The sequence below is a fragment of the Panthera onca genome, chromosome A1 (genome assembly GCF_046562875.1).
Source record: "Panthera onca isolate mPanOnc1 chromosome A1, mPanOnc1 haplotype 2, whole genome shotgun sequence".
NCBI classification, from domain to species: domain Eukaryota; kingdom Metazoa; phylum Chordata; class Mammalia; order Carnivora; family Felidae; genus Panthera; species Panthera onca.
The window spans coordinates 189,968,322-189,989,307 of record NC_138339.1 but is presented as its reverse complement, the minus strand read 5'-3'; the positions used below and the strand labels follow the sequence as shown (position 1 = coordinate 189,989,307).

Here is a 20,986-nt window from a genome sequence, read left to right as displayed (position 1 = left end):
AGGTAGAAGAACCAGAAGACTCCTTGGTCACAGAAGCCAAGGAAGGAGCAACAGTGTCAAGTAATAACAAGATGCTAAACAACAAAAGAACTGAAAAAAAATCATTAGATATGGTAACTAAAAGATCAAGCAAACCTTGAGTGGGAGGCACCCAGTTAACTTTGGAATGGGACTGCCTAGGTTTGCACTCTAGCTGAAACTCTGTGACCTTGGGCAGATTATTTATTCTTGCCTCTGCGTCCACATTTATAAAATGGGGATAATGATAGCGCCTACTTTGGAGAGTTGGCATGAAGATCATGAAGACATGATCATGAGTTAACATGTTTCAAGTGCTGAAGCCACTGCCTGACACAAGCTCTACATGGATGTTTGCTACTTATTCATTATTATAAGATTTCAAGGAGTCAGAAAGCAACACATAGATGGTCTAGCATATTAATCTTTGAAGAAGCGTGGCAATAAATTGAAAGGCAGAAATAGGGCACTATCTTCAGTAGGAAAAAGAGTACAGGCACTTTACCTTTTGACTTTTCCCCACAACAATATCAAAAGTAAAAGAAAAGAGGGGCGCCTGGGTGGCGCAGTCGGTTAAGCGTCCGACTTCAGCCAGGTCACGATCTCACGGTCCATGAGTTCGAGCCCCGCGTCAGGCTCTGGGCTGATGGCTTGGAGCCTGGAGCCTGTTTCCGATTCTGTGTCTCCCTCTCTCTCTGCCCCTCCCCCGTTCATGTTATGTCTCTCTCTGTCCCAAAAATAAATAAAAAATGTTGAAAAAAAAATTAAAAAAAAAAAAAAGTAAAAGAAAAGAATATCAAATTCATGGATAGTTACAACATAAATACTAGTAACAGGGAAACTGAAATTCTTGTCAAATACTAGAAAATAGCACCAAAGTCCAATGGGCGTTCCTAATCTGACTTTTTTAAAACATGGTGGTCAACAACTATTGGTTTCATTTGCCAAAGGTATATTTTTATTTTCACCAACTCTGTGATTATTTACCTTGGCAAATCAAGTATCTATCAAGTTTAATCCTTAGTCTCATTGTCTCTAGTATGGTTTCAAGAAGCACATGTTGCATTAAAATAGATTTATAAATAAAGCAATTCACTTTTTCCAAAGAAACATTAAGGAATAACTAATCTAAACAGCACATGTTATTACTTTAAGTAAGAACAAATGGAACGCTTGGGTGACTTGGTTGGTTAAGAGATGGACTCTGGATATCGGCTCAGGTCATAATCCCTCAGTCATGGGATCAAGCCCCACGTTGGGCTCCACACTGAGCGTGGAGTCTGCTTAGGCTTCTTGCTCTCCCTCTCTCTCTCTGTCCTTCTCCTGCTCTCACTCTCAGTCTCTCTCAAAAACAAATAAATGAACTTAAAAAAAAAAAAAAAAGAACAGATTTTATGCTTCCCCAAATAATTTTACCTTAACTCTGGGCATCAATCATCTCATAAGGAGTAAACAAAATAATTCTTCTCTTTAATTATGAAAATCCTTAATTACATCTGTGAGTGAAAAGTAGGAAATAAAGTAAGGATTTGTTATGAGGAATATAAGGTACATTTTTCAAATTAAAAAATGACTATAGTTTTTTAGTTTTCCCAGGATTCGGTGTCCTTTTGCCAAAACAGTATTCCGTTGTATTCTTATTCCTTACCCTTACAAAGCTTCCATTCACATCAAAAGTATGTTCAAGACCCTGACCTTGATCATGAAAGTTCTCTTTGTCTTCATGATTACATCTGGTAGAACTTAGCTGGCCACCTGCTATCAATTATTTTATTTAGTATCATACAATATTTTGACCTGTCCCACAGAGCCTTTCAAGTAAAGTTTAGTTGGGATATTTTTGTTATGCTTCTTTGTCTTTTTTTTTTCTTTTTGAAGTAAGAGAAACTAAGATCACAGGAAAAGATTTTTAATTTTTAACTCAATTAATGAGTCACATTTGGAAAGCAAAACAACCAGGGTTTTCACAAGCAAGTTATCAATTGACCATATAGAGACCAGCAGAGCCTGGCAGATGTGCATGATTTGTCAGCGTACCTACGCCATGGGCCACCAATGACTCTAACAAAGAATCTTAGTCCTACAGCAGGTTCCTTTTTGAAAGGACATTTTTCAGTTTCTGAGAATTTGCAAGGACACAAGCTTGACTTGGGAAGCAAAACTCATGAACAGGGATTGATTAAATATAAGCAGAGTGTCAAGCAGTGGGAAACTGTAAGGGCAGTCAGAGTTGGGGAAGAAAAGACATCAACAGTAAGGAACAGAAGTGAACATCCACCTAACTGGAAAGGTGGTAAGGATGAGGAAGCTTTCTGGGTAGCAAAACTACATGCAGGAAAAAATCCCGGCAGCCACTTCTGCCCAAGAAGAGCAAACACTGGCACCTGGAAGGGTCCCCAGTAACAGCTCAAACATACACCTTCCTTTAGATGCGCCATGTTCAGTCACACACTTCTTTTTTTTAATTATTTTTTTAAGTGAGTAGGGGAGGGGCAGAGAGAGAGAGAGGAGAGAGAGAGAATCCCAAGCAGTCTCCACACTGTCAGCGCAGAGCCAGATGCAGACCCATGACACCACGAGATCATGACCTGAGCTGAAACCGAGAGATGGAGACTTAACCAACTGAGCCCCCCCGGGCGCCCCACATACACTTCTCTTTTTATCCGGAACAACAGAGGTTAGTTATAACTTGACATTTTATATCTCTTATAACTCTCCTAAATTTGTAAATTATAACAGAAATGTCTCATATGGCAACCTAATCACTAGACTGAAAAACAGAAAAATGGAAACTTAAAAATGTGTGCCCCCCTCCTCCAGAAAGAAATTCCTGGGGTTTTTTTTTATGGTTTATTATGTATGGTTACAGACAATTTTCCAAAAATGTTTGTGCTTCGGGTTTTCTTTCCCCCAGAATTGTGCTGCTGCACATGACACCGAGCCTTGTGTGACCCCAGGGAAAAGCTGACCACAGTCTCCCCGGTGAAGAGTAAGCAAGACAGCTGCTGCCTGCATACGCTGGTCTGGGGAACAGACCTGATCCTGGCTGTGGGTACTGGCCACAGATCTGAAGGGACATCCACCCTCCTGGAAACTGTTATGGCTTACTGCAGGGTGTTTAATTCTATTGATAAATTGACTTTAAAATGACATAGCTGATTAAGCCATTTCAAAAAAATAGCATTGGTTTAGACTGAGCATTGTACTAAAAAAAAACCTGGTACCCTGCCTCACTGCCAAATTTGCCAATTGACTTGTTTTGTTGGGGGGGGAGGGGTAGTCAGCCCATGGCCACTCACCAGTTTTCTGGATCATTGATATGGCTGTACAGTTTCCCTCATGCTCCTCAAGCCTGTGACCGCTAACTCCACAACTAGACATGCAAGGACCTTGAAGGACACTTGATAAACCATATTCTATCCCCCATCAGGTACCAGGGTTGATCCAAGCTGCTACTTTTTGGTTACTGTTTATTCCAATTTTCTATTCAGTCTTTCATTCTCTGACCCAACTGACGAGTCAGCAGAAATTGCACAACTAAATCCTGTAACGCTTGAATGTATGTTGCCGAATTCAGCGAAGAATATTGAACAAGTGCTTAATGTGTTTCCTATAGTTAGCTGCCACACAATAGTAGTCATTTTTAAAAGGTAAGAGGGAGAAGGGGGCTGTTGATTGAAATTCTGTTCCTTGATGCAGAACAGACAGTAATAACTTACCAGAAAAATATCCGATCCTTGCACAGGTAGCTCAGGTTCCTTTAAATAAATAGGCATGTCAACCGTGTTACCTTTTTATCTCAACAGTGGTACCAGGAAATAACCTTTCTAATCAAGGAACACCAGAAATTTGAAGTATGCCAATAAAATCTAGATTTCTGACTAAACTTATTAATATGTCTCATTACCAGACTACAGCAAATGACAATATATTTTACATTACTGAAAATACTGTATGTTTCATTAAGAAAATATTGTATGTTTACATTATTCATCAGTAAATGTGGGGGTCAAAATGCCTCATAGTCAATATGTAATATATACATATATTACATATATATAATATATGTAATTATAGCATCATTGTATAAGAAAAATAACAGAAAACAAGGAATTATTTCATATAATTCTAATCTTGGCTCTTCCTCGATATGATGTTAGCCTAATACTTAATCTTTTCAAGTCCACTTTCAAATTCTGAAAAAGAGAAGATTAGAATAGATGCTTGCTTAGACTTCCCATAGCTGTAAAATATCATTGAGTTTAGACTCAAAACGCATAAATATCTAAAATACGTAAATAAAAAGCAAAGCACAAAAAATACAGTCAATAAGGGGTGCCTGGGTGGCTCAGTCAGTTGAGTGGCCGACTTCGGCTCAGGTCATGATCTCGTGATCTGTGAGTTCGAACCCCGCGTAGGGCTCTGTGCTGACAGCTCAGAGCCTGGAGCCTGTTTCGGATTCTGTGTCTCCCTCTCGGTCTGCACTTCCTCCTCTCTCTCTCTCTCTCTCTCTCTCTCTCTCTCTCTCTCAAAACTAAATAAACATGAAAAAAATTAAAAAATAAATACAGTCAATAATATTGTATCAGTGATGTAATGAACAGGGGGTAGCTATGCTGGTGGTGAACACAGCACAATGTAGACACTTGTCACATCACTAGTGCTGTACACCTGAAGCTAAGGTACTGTTGTGTGTCAACTATACCCAAATAAAAACAATAATTTTTAAAAACCGTAAATATCTAGACAAGGTAACTTATGCTGAGTGTTGAATCACTGTGGACATGAAGTGTAAAGTGGGAGGGGAGTAGAAGTCGATCACGGCAGCCTGGCCAGGGAAGACGCCCAGAAGGAACGCAAAGCAGACTAGGTTTGAAGGGTTGAAGCTGGACAGGCTGACTGGAGACCTGAACCCGCCCACTGAGCTGGAGTGGCACAGAGCTACATTCAGGTGCTGGAACCGGGCTCGTTGCTCGGAGGGGACCAATGACACCACCTGAGGGAGAGAAGAATACAGAAGCTGAGACCAAGCAGTTATTAAGGCTGTTTCCTTCCCATCGTGTTGCCTGCTTAAGTCACTCGTGCATAATTTTTAACTGAAAATAAATAAAAAGCCAAATTCTATCTCACAACAGAGCATATATCCTTCCCTTTCTATTGAAATAGTTACACTGGGTTCTTCCTCTTATGTAAAAGACAAAAATACTTCATTCAGGGAAGATAGTGATTTTGAAATTAGATAAAGGATCAATGGAAATAAGCATGAATGTATTCCTTTCCTAAAGCCAAATAATCCCCCAAGAAATTGAGAATATGAATATCAATTGCTTCTCAGCCTTTTGGCTGAGATCAAGTGGAGAATACGAATATCAGGTTCAATTCACTGATAGGAGATTTCATCCAAGATTTCTGGGTCTCTAGACACATAAGGTCAGTCCATGTGTCCAAGCTCCTCCCCAAAAGTCAGGATTGAAGATTTCCACGCTACTTGCTCAACCCTAGCTAGCTTTAATATGACATTTGTAGGAGCTTTAGCCCCGCCCTTACTCTGACTGCTCTGTGGATGTTGTCCACTTTGTCCCAAGTGAACCCTTAAAGATCTGCTTGCCCCCAAGCTTCATGTTTATGTCTGAGCCCTATCGTGTATGCACCATTCACATGTTAGGGCTTCTTCTCTTATTCCTAGTTGCTTCTTGAGCTCCCCTAGTGACTCGAATTTTACTCTGAACTGCAGTCTGCTTGTCTTGGGCTATACTTACCTATTTTGTGTCAATCCCCTATTTCAGAAGCAATAATGTAAAAGACCAGAATATTTCAATTAAAACGGTCTCCATTGCTTCCAGTGAGAGCCTCTGTCAATGTTTATTCTGGCACTTCCAGGAAGCAACCCTTAGCAGGGCTCACCCATGGTTTCAGGTGCCCATTAATAGCACAGAAAGTTCTTGAATTGTCCCTTAGCTCCAAGCAGATTCCACGATCTATTTGCACTGTTAGTTGTAGTCTGTCCCCAAAATTTGATTGTATCAACAGGTCATTTAAGGTAGGGGAAACTAAATGTCATTTAAGAATGGTTCTGGATCCTAGTACGCTCTTATAGGAACCCTAGAGAGGAATTTATAGCACTCTGTACCTTACTGGGTTTTTTTCTTTTTTACTATTGTATAAAAATTACCATAAGCTTAGTGACTGAAAATAACATCCATTTATCTCACAGTTCTGTAGGTCAGAAGTTCTGTAGCTTAGCTCTTTCATGGAACTGAAATCAAGATATTGACTGAGCTGACTCTTACCAGAACACTCACAGGAAGAACTCACTTTCAAAACCATTCTGGTTGTCAGCAGAACTCTCCATTCCCTGCAGCTCTCAGTCTGAGGTCCCTCTCCTTGCTGGCTACTAACCAGAGTCCACCCTCAGATTCTAGAAGGAACCCACCTTCCTTGATTCATGGCCCTCTCCATCTTCAAGCCAGCAATGGTACATCAAATCCCACTCATGCTTCCAATCTGATTTCTTCTTGCCACCAAGCAAAGAAAGTTCTCTAATTTTAAAGGTTCATGTGATTATATTTAAGCCTACCTAATCTTCCTTTGCTAAGGTCAATTATGTTTATGTTATGGGTTCAGTTGTGTCCCTCCCAAAAAAGATATGATCAAGTCCTATCCCACAGTATGCCATAGTGTGACCTAATTTGGAAATAGTGTCTTTAAAGAGGTAATCAAGTTAAAAATAGATAGGGTATACCCTAATCCAATATAACTGATGTTCTTATAAAAAGGGAAAATTCAGACATAGAGACCGGCACAGAAAGAAGAGGATGTGAAGACACTTCGGGAGAATGTCATGTAAAGACAGAAGCAGAGATGGGACTGAGGCAGCTGCAAACCAAGAACACCAAGGATTGCCCTCCACCACCAGCAGCCAGGAAGGGACAAAGAAGGATTCTACCCAGAGTCTCAGAGGGAACACGGCCCTGCCCACACCTTGATTCAGACATCTATGATGAGGGAGCATAAGGCAAGCTGAGGGCAAAGCACAGCTACCATATCCTGCCCAGCCACATGGGATATGTGCTATTCCTCAGGCACACCTGGCTGCCCAAGAACAAAGGAAAGGACAGAAAACAAATGGTTGAACTGATAAAGACCACAAGATTTGAGTCTCCATCAGTTTACACATATGTTAGTAAATTACAAGAAAAAAAAGCAATCTTATCAATAGCCTAATCTCCAGAAACCTATAGCCCCCAACATCACCCTCTCCTCCATAGTGATGTGGGAAACAAAGACCAGAAGGAAATATAGATCCAGAAACTCCCTACTCTCCTAATGTTAATGTCTTACTAGAGGGGAAAACAACATTAGCTTGACAATAGCTAGGGCTCCAATAATCTGTGAGTCTTCTTTAGCATATGGAAATCCCTTTAAGAAACTTCCTCATGACTTTACCTCCACCAGCTCCATAGTATATAACCAGTCACTCTTCACAACCCCAGTGCAGCTCTTTCTGCCCATGAATCCTGTCCCCGTGCTTTAATAAAATCACCTTTTTGCACCAAAGATGTCTTCAAGAATTCTTTCTTGGCCGTCAACTCCGAACCCCCAACACCACTCCAAAACTCTAACAATCTAGATTCCAGAACTGTGACTTTCTGCTGTATTAAGCCATCTAATTTGTGGTGATTTGTTATAGCAGTCTCAACAAACTGATACACCATGTAACATAACACAATCAAAGAAGTGATAACTCATCACATTCCCAGGTTCCAGGGATTAGGGTGTGTGTGATGTTGAAGACCTTTCCAAGAAGCTCCCTACCATACTTACTCTATAGTTCTTTTAAAGAATGTGGAGATCTTGTGTTACGAGTTCCCCTAGCATCCCCTTCTCAGAACACTTTCCTTTTTGCTCCCAAAGTAGAATGCAGACCCACTGATTTTCTTCAACTCTTTATTGAACTGTAACTGATACACAAAAACTATACATTTTTAATGTATAAATTTGATGAGTTTGGGCATATGCAAATACCTGTGAAATCATCATTACAATCAAAGTAATAGATCTATCCATCACCTCCAAAAGTTGCCTGTGTCCCTTTGTTTTCTTTTGTGTGTGTGCACGGTAAAAACATTTAACATGAGATTTACCTTCTTAACAAAAGTTTAAGGGCACAATACAGCATTGTTGGTTTTTTTTTTACTTTTAAAAGTTTTGTTGTATTTTTTTTTCAATATATGAAGTTTATTGTCAAATTGGTTTCCATACAGCATTGTTAACTGTAGAGAGTATACTACACAGCAGATCTCTGGAACATATTCATCTCGCACAACTGAAATCTTATGCCCATTAAATTCTTCCTTGGTTCAGAGTAGTTTTTTTTTTTAACTTCCTTAAAAGAACTTCCTTTTAGTATACTGAACTGGGGCTATTACTCTCTCCTCACAAAGCCCTGAGACACCTAGGCCCCTAAATTCTTTTTCAGGGGTTCCATCACCAGAAGGTGGAAAGACAGTTATGTAATTCAAATACCAGGAGCACTTTAGGTAGTTCCAAAGTGCTCAAAGTAGCTTTGTGAATGGTGACTCTGGATTACACAAGAGGGACACATGCACAGCCGGTGCATTAGGGAACTTCTCTGTAGTCTACCCTTTGCATAGCTGCTGCATTTGCTAAACGCAACGTATTCATCAAAGCAAGTTGTTCGTATTGACCTCACTTGTTTAGAATGAAAACTCTGAGGTCTGAGCCTCTTTTTTCCCAAATTCTGAGCCCTCCCAAAGAAGGGGGAGTGATTTCCCTGCAGCCACTTAAGCCCCTGGAGTGAACTGCACAGACTTTTTCTGAGAAAGCTAGGACTTCTGAGGCACCTCTTGATCTCCAGATGCTCTGTCCAGTCATTTCCTGTCTAAACACAGATTGTGCTTCTTTTGCCCCTTTTTACAATTTTCCTATCACTTAACAACACTGCCCTCTCTGCCTTCTACATGAGAGTCTGCCAAACATTTTCCCCATACATAGGCAATGCATCATACTTTCTGAGAGCCACAATATCCATTCATAAGCAGAAATTATTGTGGACTTGGGGCCCAGAGATGAGCCTTGACCCAAATGCCTTTCTCAACAGGCAAGTGGGAGAGAGCTGGCAGCCTCTGTCGGGTAGGAGGCTGGAGAAGCCAGCCAAACACAACCATTCTGAACCAGCATGTGAGCACAGGACCTGAGCAGGTCTTTCCGGGGACTCAGACTGCAAAACATACTGCAGGCAGGAGGAGAAACTGAAGGGGTCACCCAGGGAAGAGAGGATAAGCCTCAGTCGTGACACAGAAGAAGGCATGACTGAGTAGAAGCCACAGGAAAAGAAGAGTAAATAAAGGTAGTGTGAGAATGGAAAGGAGGGAAAAGCAGAGACAGAGAAACAGAGATGGCAGAGTGGTAAGGTAGCCAGAAGAGGAAGCGACGGGTTCCACCTCTGAGGGCAGAGTCCAGAGGTCTTTAACCTCTGGAGCAACCCCTGCAGCAGTCATGATGGGCAGTGCAGCTGTGCCGGGGGCGTGCAGAGGGAGCTTCCTTAAAATCATTCCCCACCACCTAAGGTTATGGAACATTTGACTTCATTTTTTCAAATGGTATTTTCTTCCAGGGTTCCCTCAAATGGATTTTGGCTCCATTATATAGGTTAAACTCAAGTTATTACACTTCAGATAAAGAATATTTACATACCACCACAAATTGTCCTCTTAATGGAAACACTACTGATTTTCTAAGGCAGACTTCAATTTTATATGTAAAAGCCAAGTTCCTATGAGCAGGTTCAAAGTGTTTAACCAAAAATTTACAGTACATGAAAGGGAAGGGTATCCTCCTAATGATCTCCAACTATTTAGGGAATGTATGTGGCCCAAAGTTATGGCAATCACTTCTTTTAAACACTTTTCATAATATATATATGACTCTAATAGAAAACTGCACCCCAAGAAATACCACAAAGTGAAAACCTACATAACCATTACCAAAGTCAAGAAATGGAACATATTTCTCATGTTCTCCCTCAGTAACTGCTTCCTTCTTCCTCCTGAAAGGTAACTGCTACCTGTAATTCTTCTTCTGGTCCACACTTACCCTGGTTCCAATCTGTCCCCTTGGTCCTATGTAGCTGTCAAAGTGCTGCTGTGTTTCTTAGAAGATATCCTTGGGGAAAAACTGACCCAAATACTGGACTTACCCTTCTGGACTTCCTTTTCCATCCATATCTTTGCTCTATAATTCTTTACCACCTTGTTAACTCACTAATGCTTTCAAGCAGATATTTTTAGTTTATTTTTCCACCTTTCATAGCTATCTTCTATGTTATAGTTGGACTGAATTACTTTATCAGCCATACCAGAAGTGGAAATCCCAGGCAGATGAAACCTGCAGTCACTCTTTTAACCTCTTTCTGCTCAGCTACAAAGAGCATGAGAGTATTTTCATGGCTCGGCATGCAGACATAGAATAGTGAACTTGACCCCAGTATTTTATCTTCTTTTATATTAGCCTACAGTCTTCTTCTAGACATAGTACATAGCACTTTGACAGCATCTGAACTTTCAATTTACCTTCTAAACGCTAACTTATTTTTAACCACTTAACTGAAGGATTCTAGTGCTTATCCATTCAACACTTGTCTAACCAAAATGTTGGTTTGCATTCACTTATAAATTCATTCAAATATTTATTGATGGTTTCTACGTGCCAAACGTTGTTCTAGGAACTAGAATGAGATGGGCAAGAGTTTTGCCTAGGAAACCAAACAAATACTTGAATGAGTCAGAAAATTGACAGAGAGTGGAAGAAAAATGATTATGTATTAAGAAACGTTATGTGAAGAATTGATATAGACTGAGGTGAGAGAGTGAACAATAATCACTTTACCATGCAAATCCTGAAAGGCTTTTCTGAGGAGATGCTACTAAAGCTCAGATCTGAATGTTAAGAAGGAACCACAGTGTGAGGTCAGAGAGAAAAGCACTCTAGGTAGAGCATAGAGTTTGTGCAAAACCTCTGAAGCCAGAACAAGCCTGATTCATTCAAAGAATAGAACACAGGCCAGCATGGCTGAGTGTAATGAACGAAAGGTAAGGTGATATAAATGAGACAAGAGTCACAAACTGGACCCAGATTATGGTAAATTTTGTCAGCCAGTATAAGCAGTTGATATTTTATTCACATTGTCATAAGTTTTGGGGAAGATTTAAGTGAGTTTGGGAAGGGAGAAGAAAGGTGGAGCTGACACGATCTAGGTTACATTTTTAAAATGATTTCACCTGGGTATCTCAGTCAGTTAAGCATCTGACTCTTGATTTCATGTCCTGTCATGATCTCAGGGTTGTGAGATTGAGTCCTGTGTGAGGCTCTGTGCTGACAGCACGGAGCCTCCTTGGGATTTTCTCTCTCCCTCTCTCTCTGCTCCTCCACCACTCACTCGCTCTCTCTCTCTCTCTTTCAAAATAAAAAAGTAAACTTTAAAAAATATAAACATAAATATAATGATATCTCTGGCTGCCATGTTGTGATTATATTGTGTAGGAGTATATTAATTAGGGTTAAATAAAAAAATGTTTAAAAAATTACTTAGTGTCTTTTAAACAAAGGCTATTTAGTACTAGGAATTTGTGACACAGCTAATAGAAGACCTAGGAGTTCAAACAGGGTATGGTGAAACAACTTGAGATTCACCATGGCCTCTACTGCTTCCAGGACAAAAGGAAACAAGAGAGGTAGCATGACCAGGGTCTAGATGCTGGAGTCATTCTACCCACATTATCGTGGCAGAGGCCTCCTGGTAGAGGTAGGTCTACAGAAGATGGGACTATCTGGGTCAGCCAGAGCCACAGAAAAGATGTAGTATATGAGCCATCACAGCAAGCAATCTCCCACTAATTCCTTCTACTAGGCAAGTCTACTCAGAAGCCAGAGGGCAAGGGAGGCTGGAAAGTTCAGTTCTCTGGGGCACAGAGCTGAAGAAGAGATCAGAGAACAAAACTACAGTGGACCAGTCCAGGGGACAAAAGTAGAAACAAGGAAACCAAGAGGAGGCTGCTGCAGCAGGCCAAGTGAAAATTAGAGTAGACTGGACCAGGAGAGTAGAAGTGGAAATGAACATAAATGAATGGAGTCAATCTATTTGAAATATGGTCAACAAAACTCATTTGGAGAGTGGATGTAGCAAGTGAGATAAAGTGTAAACTTAGGGGTAACTCAGAGTTTTTACTTGAGCAACTGAAGGGATAATACCATCTACAAAGATGAAAAAGACTTTAAAAAATCAGTGGACTTCAGACGTGCTAGAGTTAAAAATTCTGTTCTGGCCATGTTAAATTCAAAGTTTCAGATCTCTATGTGGAGATTTCTAGTAGGCATTGGATATATGAATCTAGAATTATGGGCAAATATCAGGACTCAAGATATAGACTTGGGAGTCATTGGTATGACAAATGGGATGCATGAAATTACCAAAGGAAAATACATAGAGAGAAGAGGCCCAAGAGTCTTCCAGTACTGAATGCTGTTGACAAGTCAACAAGAATAAAAACAGAGACATGACCATTGTATTGGCAACACAAAGATCATTTATGATTTTGACAGTAGCCACCCAGTTTAGTTGAGAGCATAGAAGCCAAATTAGAACTGGTTGATGAGAGAATATAAATATCAAGTGGGGGGGGAGGGACTATTTTGAAGAAATTTTCTTCCAATGAGGAGCAGAGAAATAGAGCTATAGCCACAAAGGAGTGAGTTTTTTCATCTTTTTAAAGATAGGATACTTAAGACAGGGGAGAAATTTGATTAGATATTGATGGAAATTATCCAGTAGGGGGATACAGAAGATATAAGAGACAGAGGAGGAAAATTGATAGAGCCAAGACCTTAAAAAGTTAAGAAAAATATGATGCAAAGCAAACAGATCGAGGGGTTTGGCCCTTGACAGGGACACTCCATCCACAGTAACGGAGGACAAATCAGAGTTGGCCTCAGAAGCGAGTAGGCTGGTAGTTGGGGATCTTGGAGAGATTCTGTTTGATTACATCTGTTTCAATAGTGAAACATGAGACAAGGTCATCAGCAAAGTGTGAGGGAGTAGAGTATGTAAGAGTTTAAGGAGAGTTTGAGAGAGGGTTTGAAATTGTTTTGGAAAATGAAAAATAAAATATGCAAGGGATGTACATTGTCCTCTATGACAGCATCATTGGAGTAGATGACTAGCAGAGTTTAACTAGGCAAGTGCAACAGAGAAATGAAGGACTTGAGGGAAGTTATGGGTTTATGATGGTGAACTATGGAAACAAAGTTGAGTCACTGGGAAATGAGTGGCTAGCTCTCCTCTATGTGGATGTATAACATACCTAGCTAATCACCTACATGACAGCATGCAATGCAATTTTCTTTCATTATGACAGAATGTGTGTATATGGCAGAACATCTGCTCAAAGCCAAGAATTACCAACCTGACCAAATCAAGGAATAGAACCCAAGGGTTTTCAATGAAAAACTATGAGTGTCTTCTACTTTGGGAGTTCATTCTTAATTCCTTACAAAATAAATAGTTGTATCATTCAGTTATCTCTTCACATGATATAACTAGAGGGGGAGGGTATTAGTATCTTTATCTATTGACTGTGTGTGTATCTACTACTGTGTGTGTGTGTGTGTGTGTGTGTGCGCGTTTAATTTTGGTATTGAGATCCCTATGTGAACTCTGTAAACTCTACTAAGCTTGGTCAAATAAATCAGATTCTGACTTAAACAAAGATCCCCTTATTGTACAGACTGGCTTATTTCACCAAAATATGAAGCAGCCATACATTAGGAACATTTTTAGAAACCAGAAAACAGATCATAAGAAGCTCAGGGAGAAAAATCATTTTAAAACCATTTTATAGACTGTTACAAACAGACAGGATGCCCAAGAAGTTAGGACTTAGGACTAAATTAATTGGATTATATATCATTATGTAGACGTAACCATAGTAATGGGAGTCTTCTTTTTCTTTCAGCAATTTAAGCAACTGAAAAATTTTCAGAAGCTGCATAAATATGGGCAATATTCAACCTTTCAGGGCCTCATCTTCCTGTACTGTGAAATTAAGGGTTACTCTCATATAATCTCAATTTTTTTTAATTTTATGATTCTGTAACTATGACCAAGGATCAGAGGCTAAATGTTTTTAATAAAAGAATCCACAGCTGGGAGTAAAAGTAAGCCCCAAAGTGATCAAACCAGTATGGTAATGGCACAAAAATAGACCCACACATCAATGAAACAGGATAGAAAACCTAGAAATGAACCCACAACTATATGCTCGATTAATCTCCAACAAAGCAGGAAAGAATATCCAGTGGAGAAGAAGTCTCTTCAACAAATGATGTGGAGAAAACTGGACACCAACATGCAAAAGAATGAAACTGAACCATTTTCTTACACCAAACACAAAAATAAATTTCAAATGCATTAAAGACCTAAATGTGAGACCTGTAACCATAAAAATACTAGAGGAGAACACAGGTAGTAACCTCTTTGATATCAGCCAAATGTGTTTCTTTCCAAGCAGGACAGAGAAAACGAACAGAGAATGGATTAAGATGAAAGTGTCAAATGGAGAATAACCACCACAGATATCAAGATCATTGACAGATCTTAAGATGTGGTTGGTCTATTGTGAAGACTGCTTACTGTGACCTTAACTCCAAGTGACTTGAATTCACATTTCAAAATATCATACCATGAAACTGGATCACTTTTTTTTTCACCATACAGAAAATAAACTCAAAATGGATGAAAGACCTAAATGTGAAACATGAAACCATAAAAATCCATGAAGAGAGCACAGGCAGTAATTTCTCTGACATCAGCCAAAGCAACTTCTTTCTACTGATATGTCTCCTGAGGCAAGGGAAACAAAAGCCAAAATAAACTATTGGGACTTCATCAGAATAAAAAGCTTCTGCACAGTGAAGGAAAAAATCAACAAAACTAAAAAGGCAACCTACAAAATGGGGGAAGATATTTGCAAATTTATAAAGGGTTAGTATCCAAAATCTATAAAGAACTTATAAAACTCAGAGAGAGACTGGAAGATAGTGGCATAGGAGGATGCTCGGCTCACCGCGTCCTGCTTATCATCACTTAGATTCCACCCATATCTGCGTAAATAACCCAGAAAACCGTGGAAGACTAGCTGAACGGACACTCTGGAGCCAAGCATAGACAAGAGGCCCACGGAAGAGGATAGGAAGGGCAGAGAGGCGGTGCATGCTACACAGACTGGCAGGAGGGAGCCGGGGTGGTGGAGGGGCAGCCTGCCAGGCAAGGCAGAGCCTCTGAAGTCTGGCTTGCAAAAGCAGAGGGGCTGGACTCCGTGAGTTCTGACAGCCAGCAGGACTTAACATCTGGAATGTTAAAAGTCAACAGCTCTGCTCTCAGAGAGCGGCAAGGGCGAGAGGACGCCGGGAGGGAGAGTTGTTGAGCCCCGGAAGACAGAGCTCAGCTCGGCAGGAAGACAAAGGTGCTAGCAAGCGCCATCTCCCTCTCCCATCCCCCAGCCAAAATTCCAAAGGAAACCAGTTCCCATCACCGAACTTGCTCGCACCTAGCAAACACCCAACGCTGTGCTTCTGTGGATCCATCCCTCCGACGGGCCTGCCTCCCTCCTGTTGCTGCAGGGCCCCTCCCACAGTGGACCACCTACAGCAAAGCGAGCTAAGCCTGCCCCTCCTGCCCCTGTGTACCTTACAGATTCACCCCAGCTAATACACCCTTGGTCAGATCCCATCAAAGCACCACCACAAGCCTGGCATGTGCAAGTAGCCCGGACAGGGGCCACACCACTCCACAGTGACTCCTGACCGTGGGAAAGGGGAAGATAAGGTACACACCAGTCTGACTGTGGCCCCAGCAGTGGGCTGGGGACAGACATCAGGTCAGACTGCAGCCCTGCCCACCAACGCAAGTTACTCCAGACAACACAGGGGAAGTGCCCTGCGGTTCCATGCCACTCCAGGGACTACCCAAAATGATGAAACGGAAGAATTCTACTCAAAAGAAACTCCAGGAAGTAGCGACTGCTAGTGAATTGATCAAAAACGATTTAGGCAATATAACAGAACAAGAATTTAGAATGAGTCATAAAATTAATCGCTGGGCTTGAAAAAAGTATAGAGGACAGCAGAGAATCTATTGCTACAGAGATCAAGGGAATAAGAAATAGTCACGAGGAGCTAAAAAAATGCTATAAATGAGGTGCAAAATAAAATGGAGGTGACCACAGCATGGATTGAAGAGGCAGAAGAGAGAATAGGTGAACTAGAAGATAAAATTATGGAAAAGAGGAAGCTGAGAAAAAGAGAGATAAAAAAGTCCAGGAGTATGAGGGGAGAATTAAAGAACTAAGTGACACAATTAAATGTAATAATATATGCATAATTGGCATTCCAGAGGAGGAAGAGAGAGGGAAAGGTGCTGAAGGTGTACTTGAAGAAATAGCTGAGAACTTCCCTGATCTGGGGAAGGAAAAAGGCATTGAAATCCAAGAGGCACAGAGAACTCCCTTCAGACGTAACTTGAATCGATCTTCTGCACGACATATCATAGTGAAACTGGCAAAATACAAGGATAAAGAGAAAATTCTGAAAGCAGCTAGGGATAAACAAGCTCTAACCTACAAAGGGAGACCCATAAGACTAGTGGCAGACCTATCTACTGAAACTTGGCAGGCCAGAAAGGAATGGCAGGAAATCTTCAATATGATGAACAGAAAAAAATATGCAGCTGAGAACCCTTTATCCAGCAAGTCTGTCACTCAGAACAGAAGGAGAGATAAAGGTTTTCCCAAACAAACAAAAACTGAAGGAATTCATCACCACTAAACCAGCCCTACAAGACATCCTAAGGGGGCCTCTGTGAGTGAAATGTTGCAAGAACCACAAAGTACCAGAGATATCACTACAAGCATGAAACCTAGAGACACCACAAAGACTCTAAACCCATATCTTTCAATAATAACACTGAATGTAAATGGACTAAATGCTCCAACCAAAAGACATAGGGTATCACAATGGATAAAAAACCAAGACCCATCTATTTGCTGTCTACAAGAGACTCATTTTACACCTGAGGACACCTTCAGATTGAAAGTGAGGAGATGGAGAAGTATCTATCATGCTACTGCAAGTCAAAAGAAAGCTGGAATAGCCATACTATCAGACAAACTAGACTTTAAAGGTTGTAACAAGAGATAAAGAAGGGCATAATATAATAACTACAGGGTCTATCCATCAGGAAGAGCTAACAATTATAAATGTCTATGCACCAAATTCAGGGCACCCAAATATATAAAACAATCACAAACATAAGCGACCTTATTGATAAGAATGTGGTCATTGCAGGGGACTTTAACACTCCACTTACAGAAATGGATAGATCATCTAGACACAGGATCAATAAAGAAACAAGGGCCCTGAATGATACATTGGATCAGATGGACTTGACAGATATATTTAGAACTCTGCATCCCAAAGCAACAGAATATACTTTCTTCTCGAGTGCACATGGAACATTCTCCAAGAGAGATCACATACTGGGCCACAAAACAGCCCTTCATAAACATAAAATAACTGAGATCATAGCATGCACACTTTCAGACCACAATGCTATGAAACTTGAAATCAACCACAGGAAAAAGTCTGGAAAACCTCCAAAAGCATGGAGGTTAAAGAACACCCTACTAAAGAATGAATGGGTCAACCAGGCAATTAGAGAAGAAATTTAAAAATATATGGAAACAAATGAAGATGAAAATACAACAATCCAAATGCTTTGGGATGCAGTGAAGGCAGTCCTGAGAGGAAAATACATTGCAATCCAGGCCTATCTCAAGAAACAAGAAAAATCCCAAATACAAAATCTATCAGTACACCTAAAGGAAATAGCAGAACAGCAAAGACACCCCAAACCCAGCAGAAGAAGAGAAATAATAAAGATCAGAGCAGAAATAAACAATATAGAATCTAAAAAAAAACCGTAGAGCAGATCAATGAAACCAAGAGTTGGTTTTTTTAAAAAATAAACCAAATTGATAAACCTCTAGCCAAGCTTCTCAAAAAAGAAAAGGGAGATGACCCAAATAGATAAAATCATGAATTAAAATGGAATTATTACAAACAATCCCTCAGAAATACAAGCAGTAATCAGGGAACACTATGAAAAATTATATGCCAACTGGACAACCTGGAAGAAATGGACAAATTCCTAAGCACCCACACACTTCCAAAACTCAAACAGGAAGAAATAAAAAACTTGAAGAGACCCATTACCACCAAAGAAATTGAATCAGTTATCAAAAATCTCCCAACAAATAAGAGTCCAGGACCAGATGGCTTCCCTGGGGAATTCTACCAGACATTTAAAGCAGAGGTAATACCTATTCTTCTCAAGCTGTTCCAAAAAATAGAAAGGGAAGGAAAACTTCCAGACTCATTCTATGAAGCCAGCATTACTTTGATTCCCAAACCAGACAGAGACCCAGCAAAAAAAGAGAACTACAGGCCAATATCCTTGATGAATATGGATGCAAAAATTCTCAACAGGATATTAGCAAATCGAATTCAGCAGCATATAAAAAGAATTATTCACCATGATCAAATGGGATTAATTCCTGGGCTGCAGAGCTGGTTCAACATTCACAAATCAATCAATGTGATACATCACATTAATAAAAGAAAAGAAAAGAACCATATGATCCTGTCAATCAATGCAGAAAAAGCATTTGACAAAATTCAGCATCCTTTCTTAATAAAAACCCTCGAGAAAGTTGGGATAGAAGGAACATACTTAAACATCATAAAGGCCATTTATGAAAAGCCTACAGCTAATATCACCCTTAATGGCAAAAAACTGAGAGCTTTCCCCCTGAGATCAGGAACACAACAGGGAGGTCCACTTTCACTGCTGTTGTTTATCATAGTGTTGGAAGTTCTAGCATCAGCAATCAGACAACAAAAGGAAATCAAAGGCATCAAAATTGGCAAAGATGAAGTCAAGCTTTCGCTTTTTGCAGATGACATGATATTATACATGGAAAACCCGATAGACTCCACCAGAAGTCTGCTAGAACTGATACATGAATTCAGCAAAGTCGCAGGATACAAAATCAATGTACAGAAATCAGTTGCATTCTTATACACTAATAATGAAGCAACAGAAAGATAAATAAATAAACTGATCCCATTCACAATTGCACCAAGAATCATAAAATACCTAGGAATAAACCTAACCAAAGATGTAAAAGATCTGTATGCTGAAAACTATAGAAAGCTTATGAAGCAAATTGAAGAAGATATAAAGAAATGGAAAAACATTCCGTGCTCATGGATTGGAAGAATAAATATTGTTAAAATGTCAATTCTACCCAAAGCTATCTACACATTCAATGCAATCCCAATCAAAATTACACCAGCATTCTTTTCGAAGCTAGAACAAGCGATCCTAAAATTTGTATGGAACCACAAAAGACTCCGAAAAGCCAAAGTAATATTGAGGGAGAGACCAAAGCGGGAGGCATCACAATCTCAGACTTTAGCCTCTACTACCAAGCTATAATCATCAAGACAGCATGGTATTGGCACAAAAACGGACACATAGACCAATGGAATAGAATAGAGATTCCAGAATTGGACCCACAAAAGTATGGCCAACTAATCTTTGACAAAGCAGGAAAGAATATCCAATGGAAAAAAGACAGTCTCTTTAACAAATGGCGCTGGGAGAGCTGGACAGCAACATGCAGAAGAATGAAATTAGACCACTTTCTTACACCATTCAAAAAATAAACTCAAAATGGATAAAGGACCTGAGTGTGAGACAGGGAACCATCAAAACCCTGGAGGAGAAAGCAGGCAAAAACCTCTCTGACCTCAGCCACAGTGATTTGTTACTTGGCACATCTCCAAAGGCAAGGGAAACAAAAGCAAAAATGAACTATTGAGACCTCATGAAGATAAAAATATTCTGCACTGCAAAGGAAACAATCAACAAAACTAAAAGGCAACCAACGGAATGGGAAAAGATATTTGCAAATGACATATTGGACAAAGGGCTAGTATCCAAAATCCATAAAGAACTCACCAAACTCCACACCCCAAAAACAAATAACCCGGTGAAGAAATGGGCAGAAAACATGAATAGACACTTCTCTAAAGAAGACATCCAGATGGCCAACAGGCACATGAAAAGATGCTCAACGTTCTCCTCATCGGGGAAATACAAATCAAAACCACACTGAGATATCACCTCACGCCAGTCAGGGTGGCTAAAATGAACACATCAGGAGACTGTAGATGCTGACGAGGACGTGGAGAAACAGGAACCCTCTTGCACTGTTGGTGGGAATGCAAATTAGTGCAGCCACTCTGGAAAACAGTGTGGAGGTTCCTCAAAAAATTAAAAATAGATCTACCCTATGACCCAGCAATAGCACTGCTAGGAATTTACCGAAGGGATACAGGAATACTGATGCATAGGGCACTTGTACCCCAATGTTTATAGCAGCACTTTCAACAGTAGCCAAATTATGGAAAGAGCCTAAATGTCCATCAACTGATGACTGGATAAAAAAATTGTGGTTTATATACACAACGGAATACTACGTGGCAATGAGAAAGAATGAAATATGGCCTTTTGTAGCAACGCAGATGTAACTGGAGAGTGTTATGCTAAGTGAAATAAGTCACACAGAGAAAGACATATACCATATGTTTTCACTCTTATGTGGATCTTGAGAAGCTTAACAGAAGACCATGGAGGAGGGAAAGGATAAAAAAAGAGAGAAAGAGGGGGAGAGAGGGGGAGGGAGCCAAACCATAAGAGACTCTTAAAAACTGAGAACAATCTGAGGGTTGATGGGGGGTGGGAGGGTGGGGAGGGTGGGTGATGGGTACT

At 40.2% G+C, this 20,986-nt stretch overlaps 1 protein-coding gene across 8 annotated transcripts in view; it reads right to left on the bottom strand.

Moving 5' to 3' along the window:
• Positions 1 to 3,624: 3,624 nt before the first annotated feature.
• Positions 3,625 to 20,986, bottom strand: part of LOC132681968 (uncharacterized) — a 142,355-nt gene continuing 124,993 nt past the window's right edge. For all 8 annotated transcript variants that reach the window (XR_009611355.3, XM_078432649.2, XM_078432655.2 and 5 more), the window contains one exon: positions 3,625 to 5,014. Coding sequence is in view for 1 of the 8 variants with exons in the window: in XM_078432682.2 (XP_078288808.1) it covers positions 4,966 to 5,014 (49 nt within the window). In the remaining 7 variants the exon portion in view is untranslated. The remainder of the gene's footprint in view (positions 5,015 to 20,986) is intronic.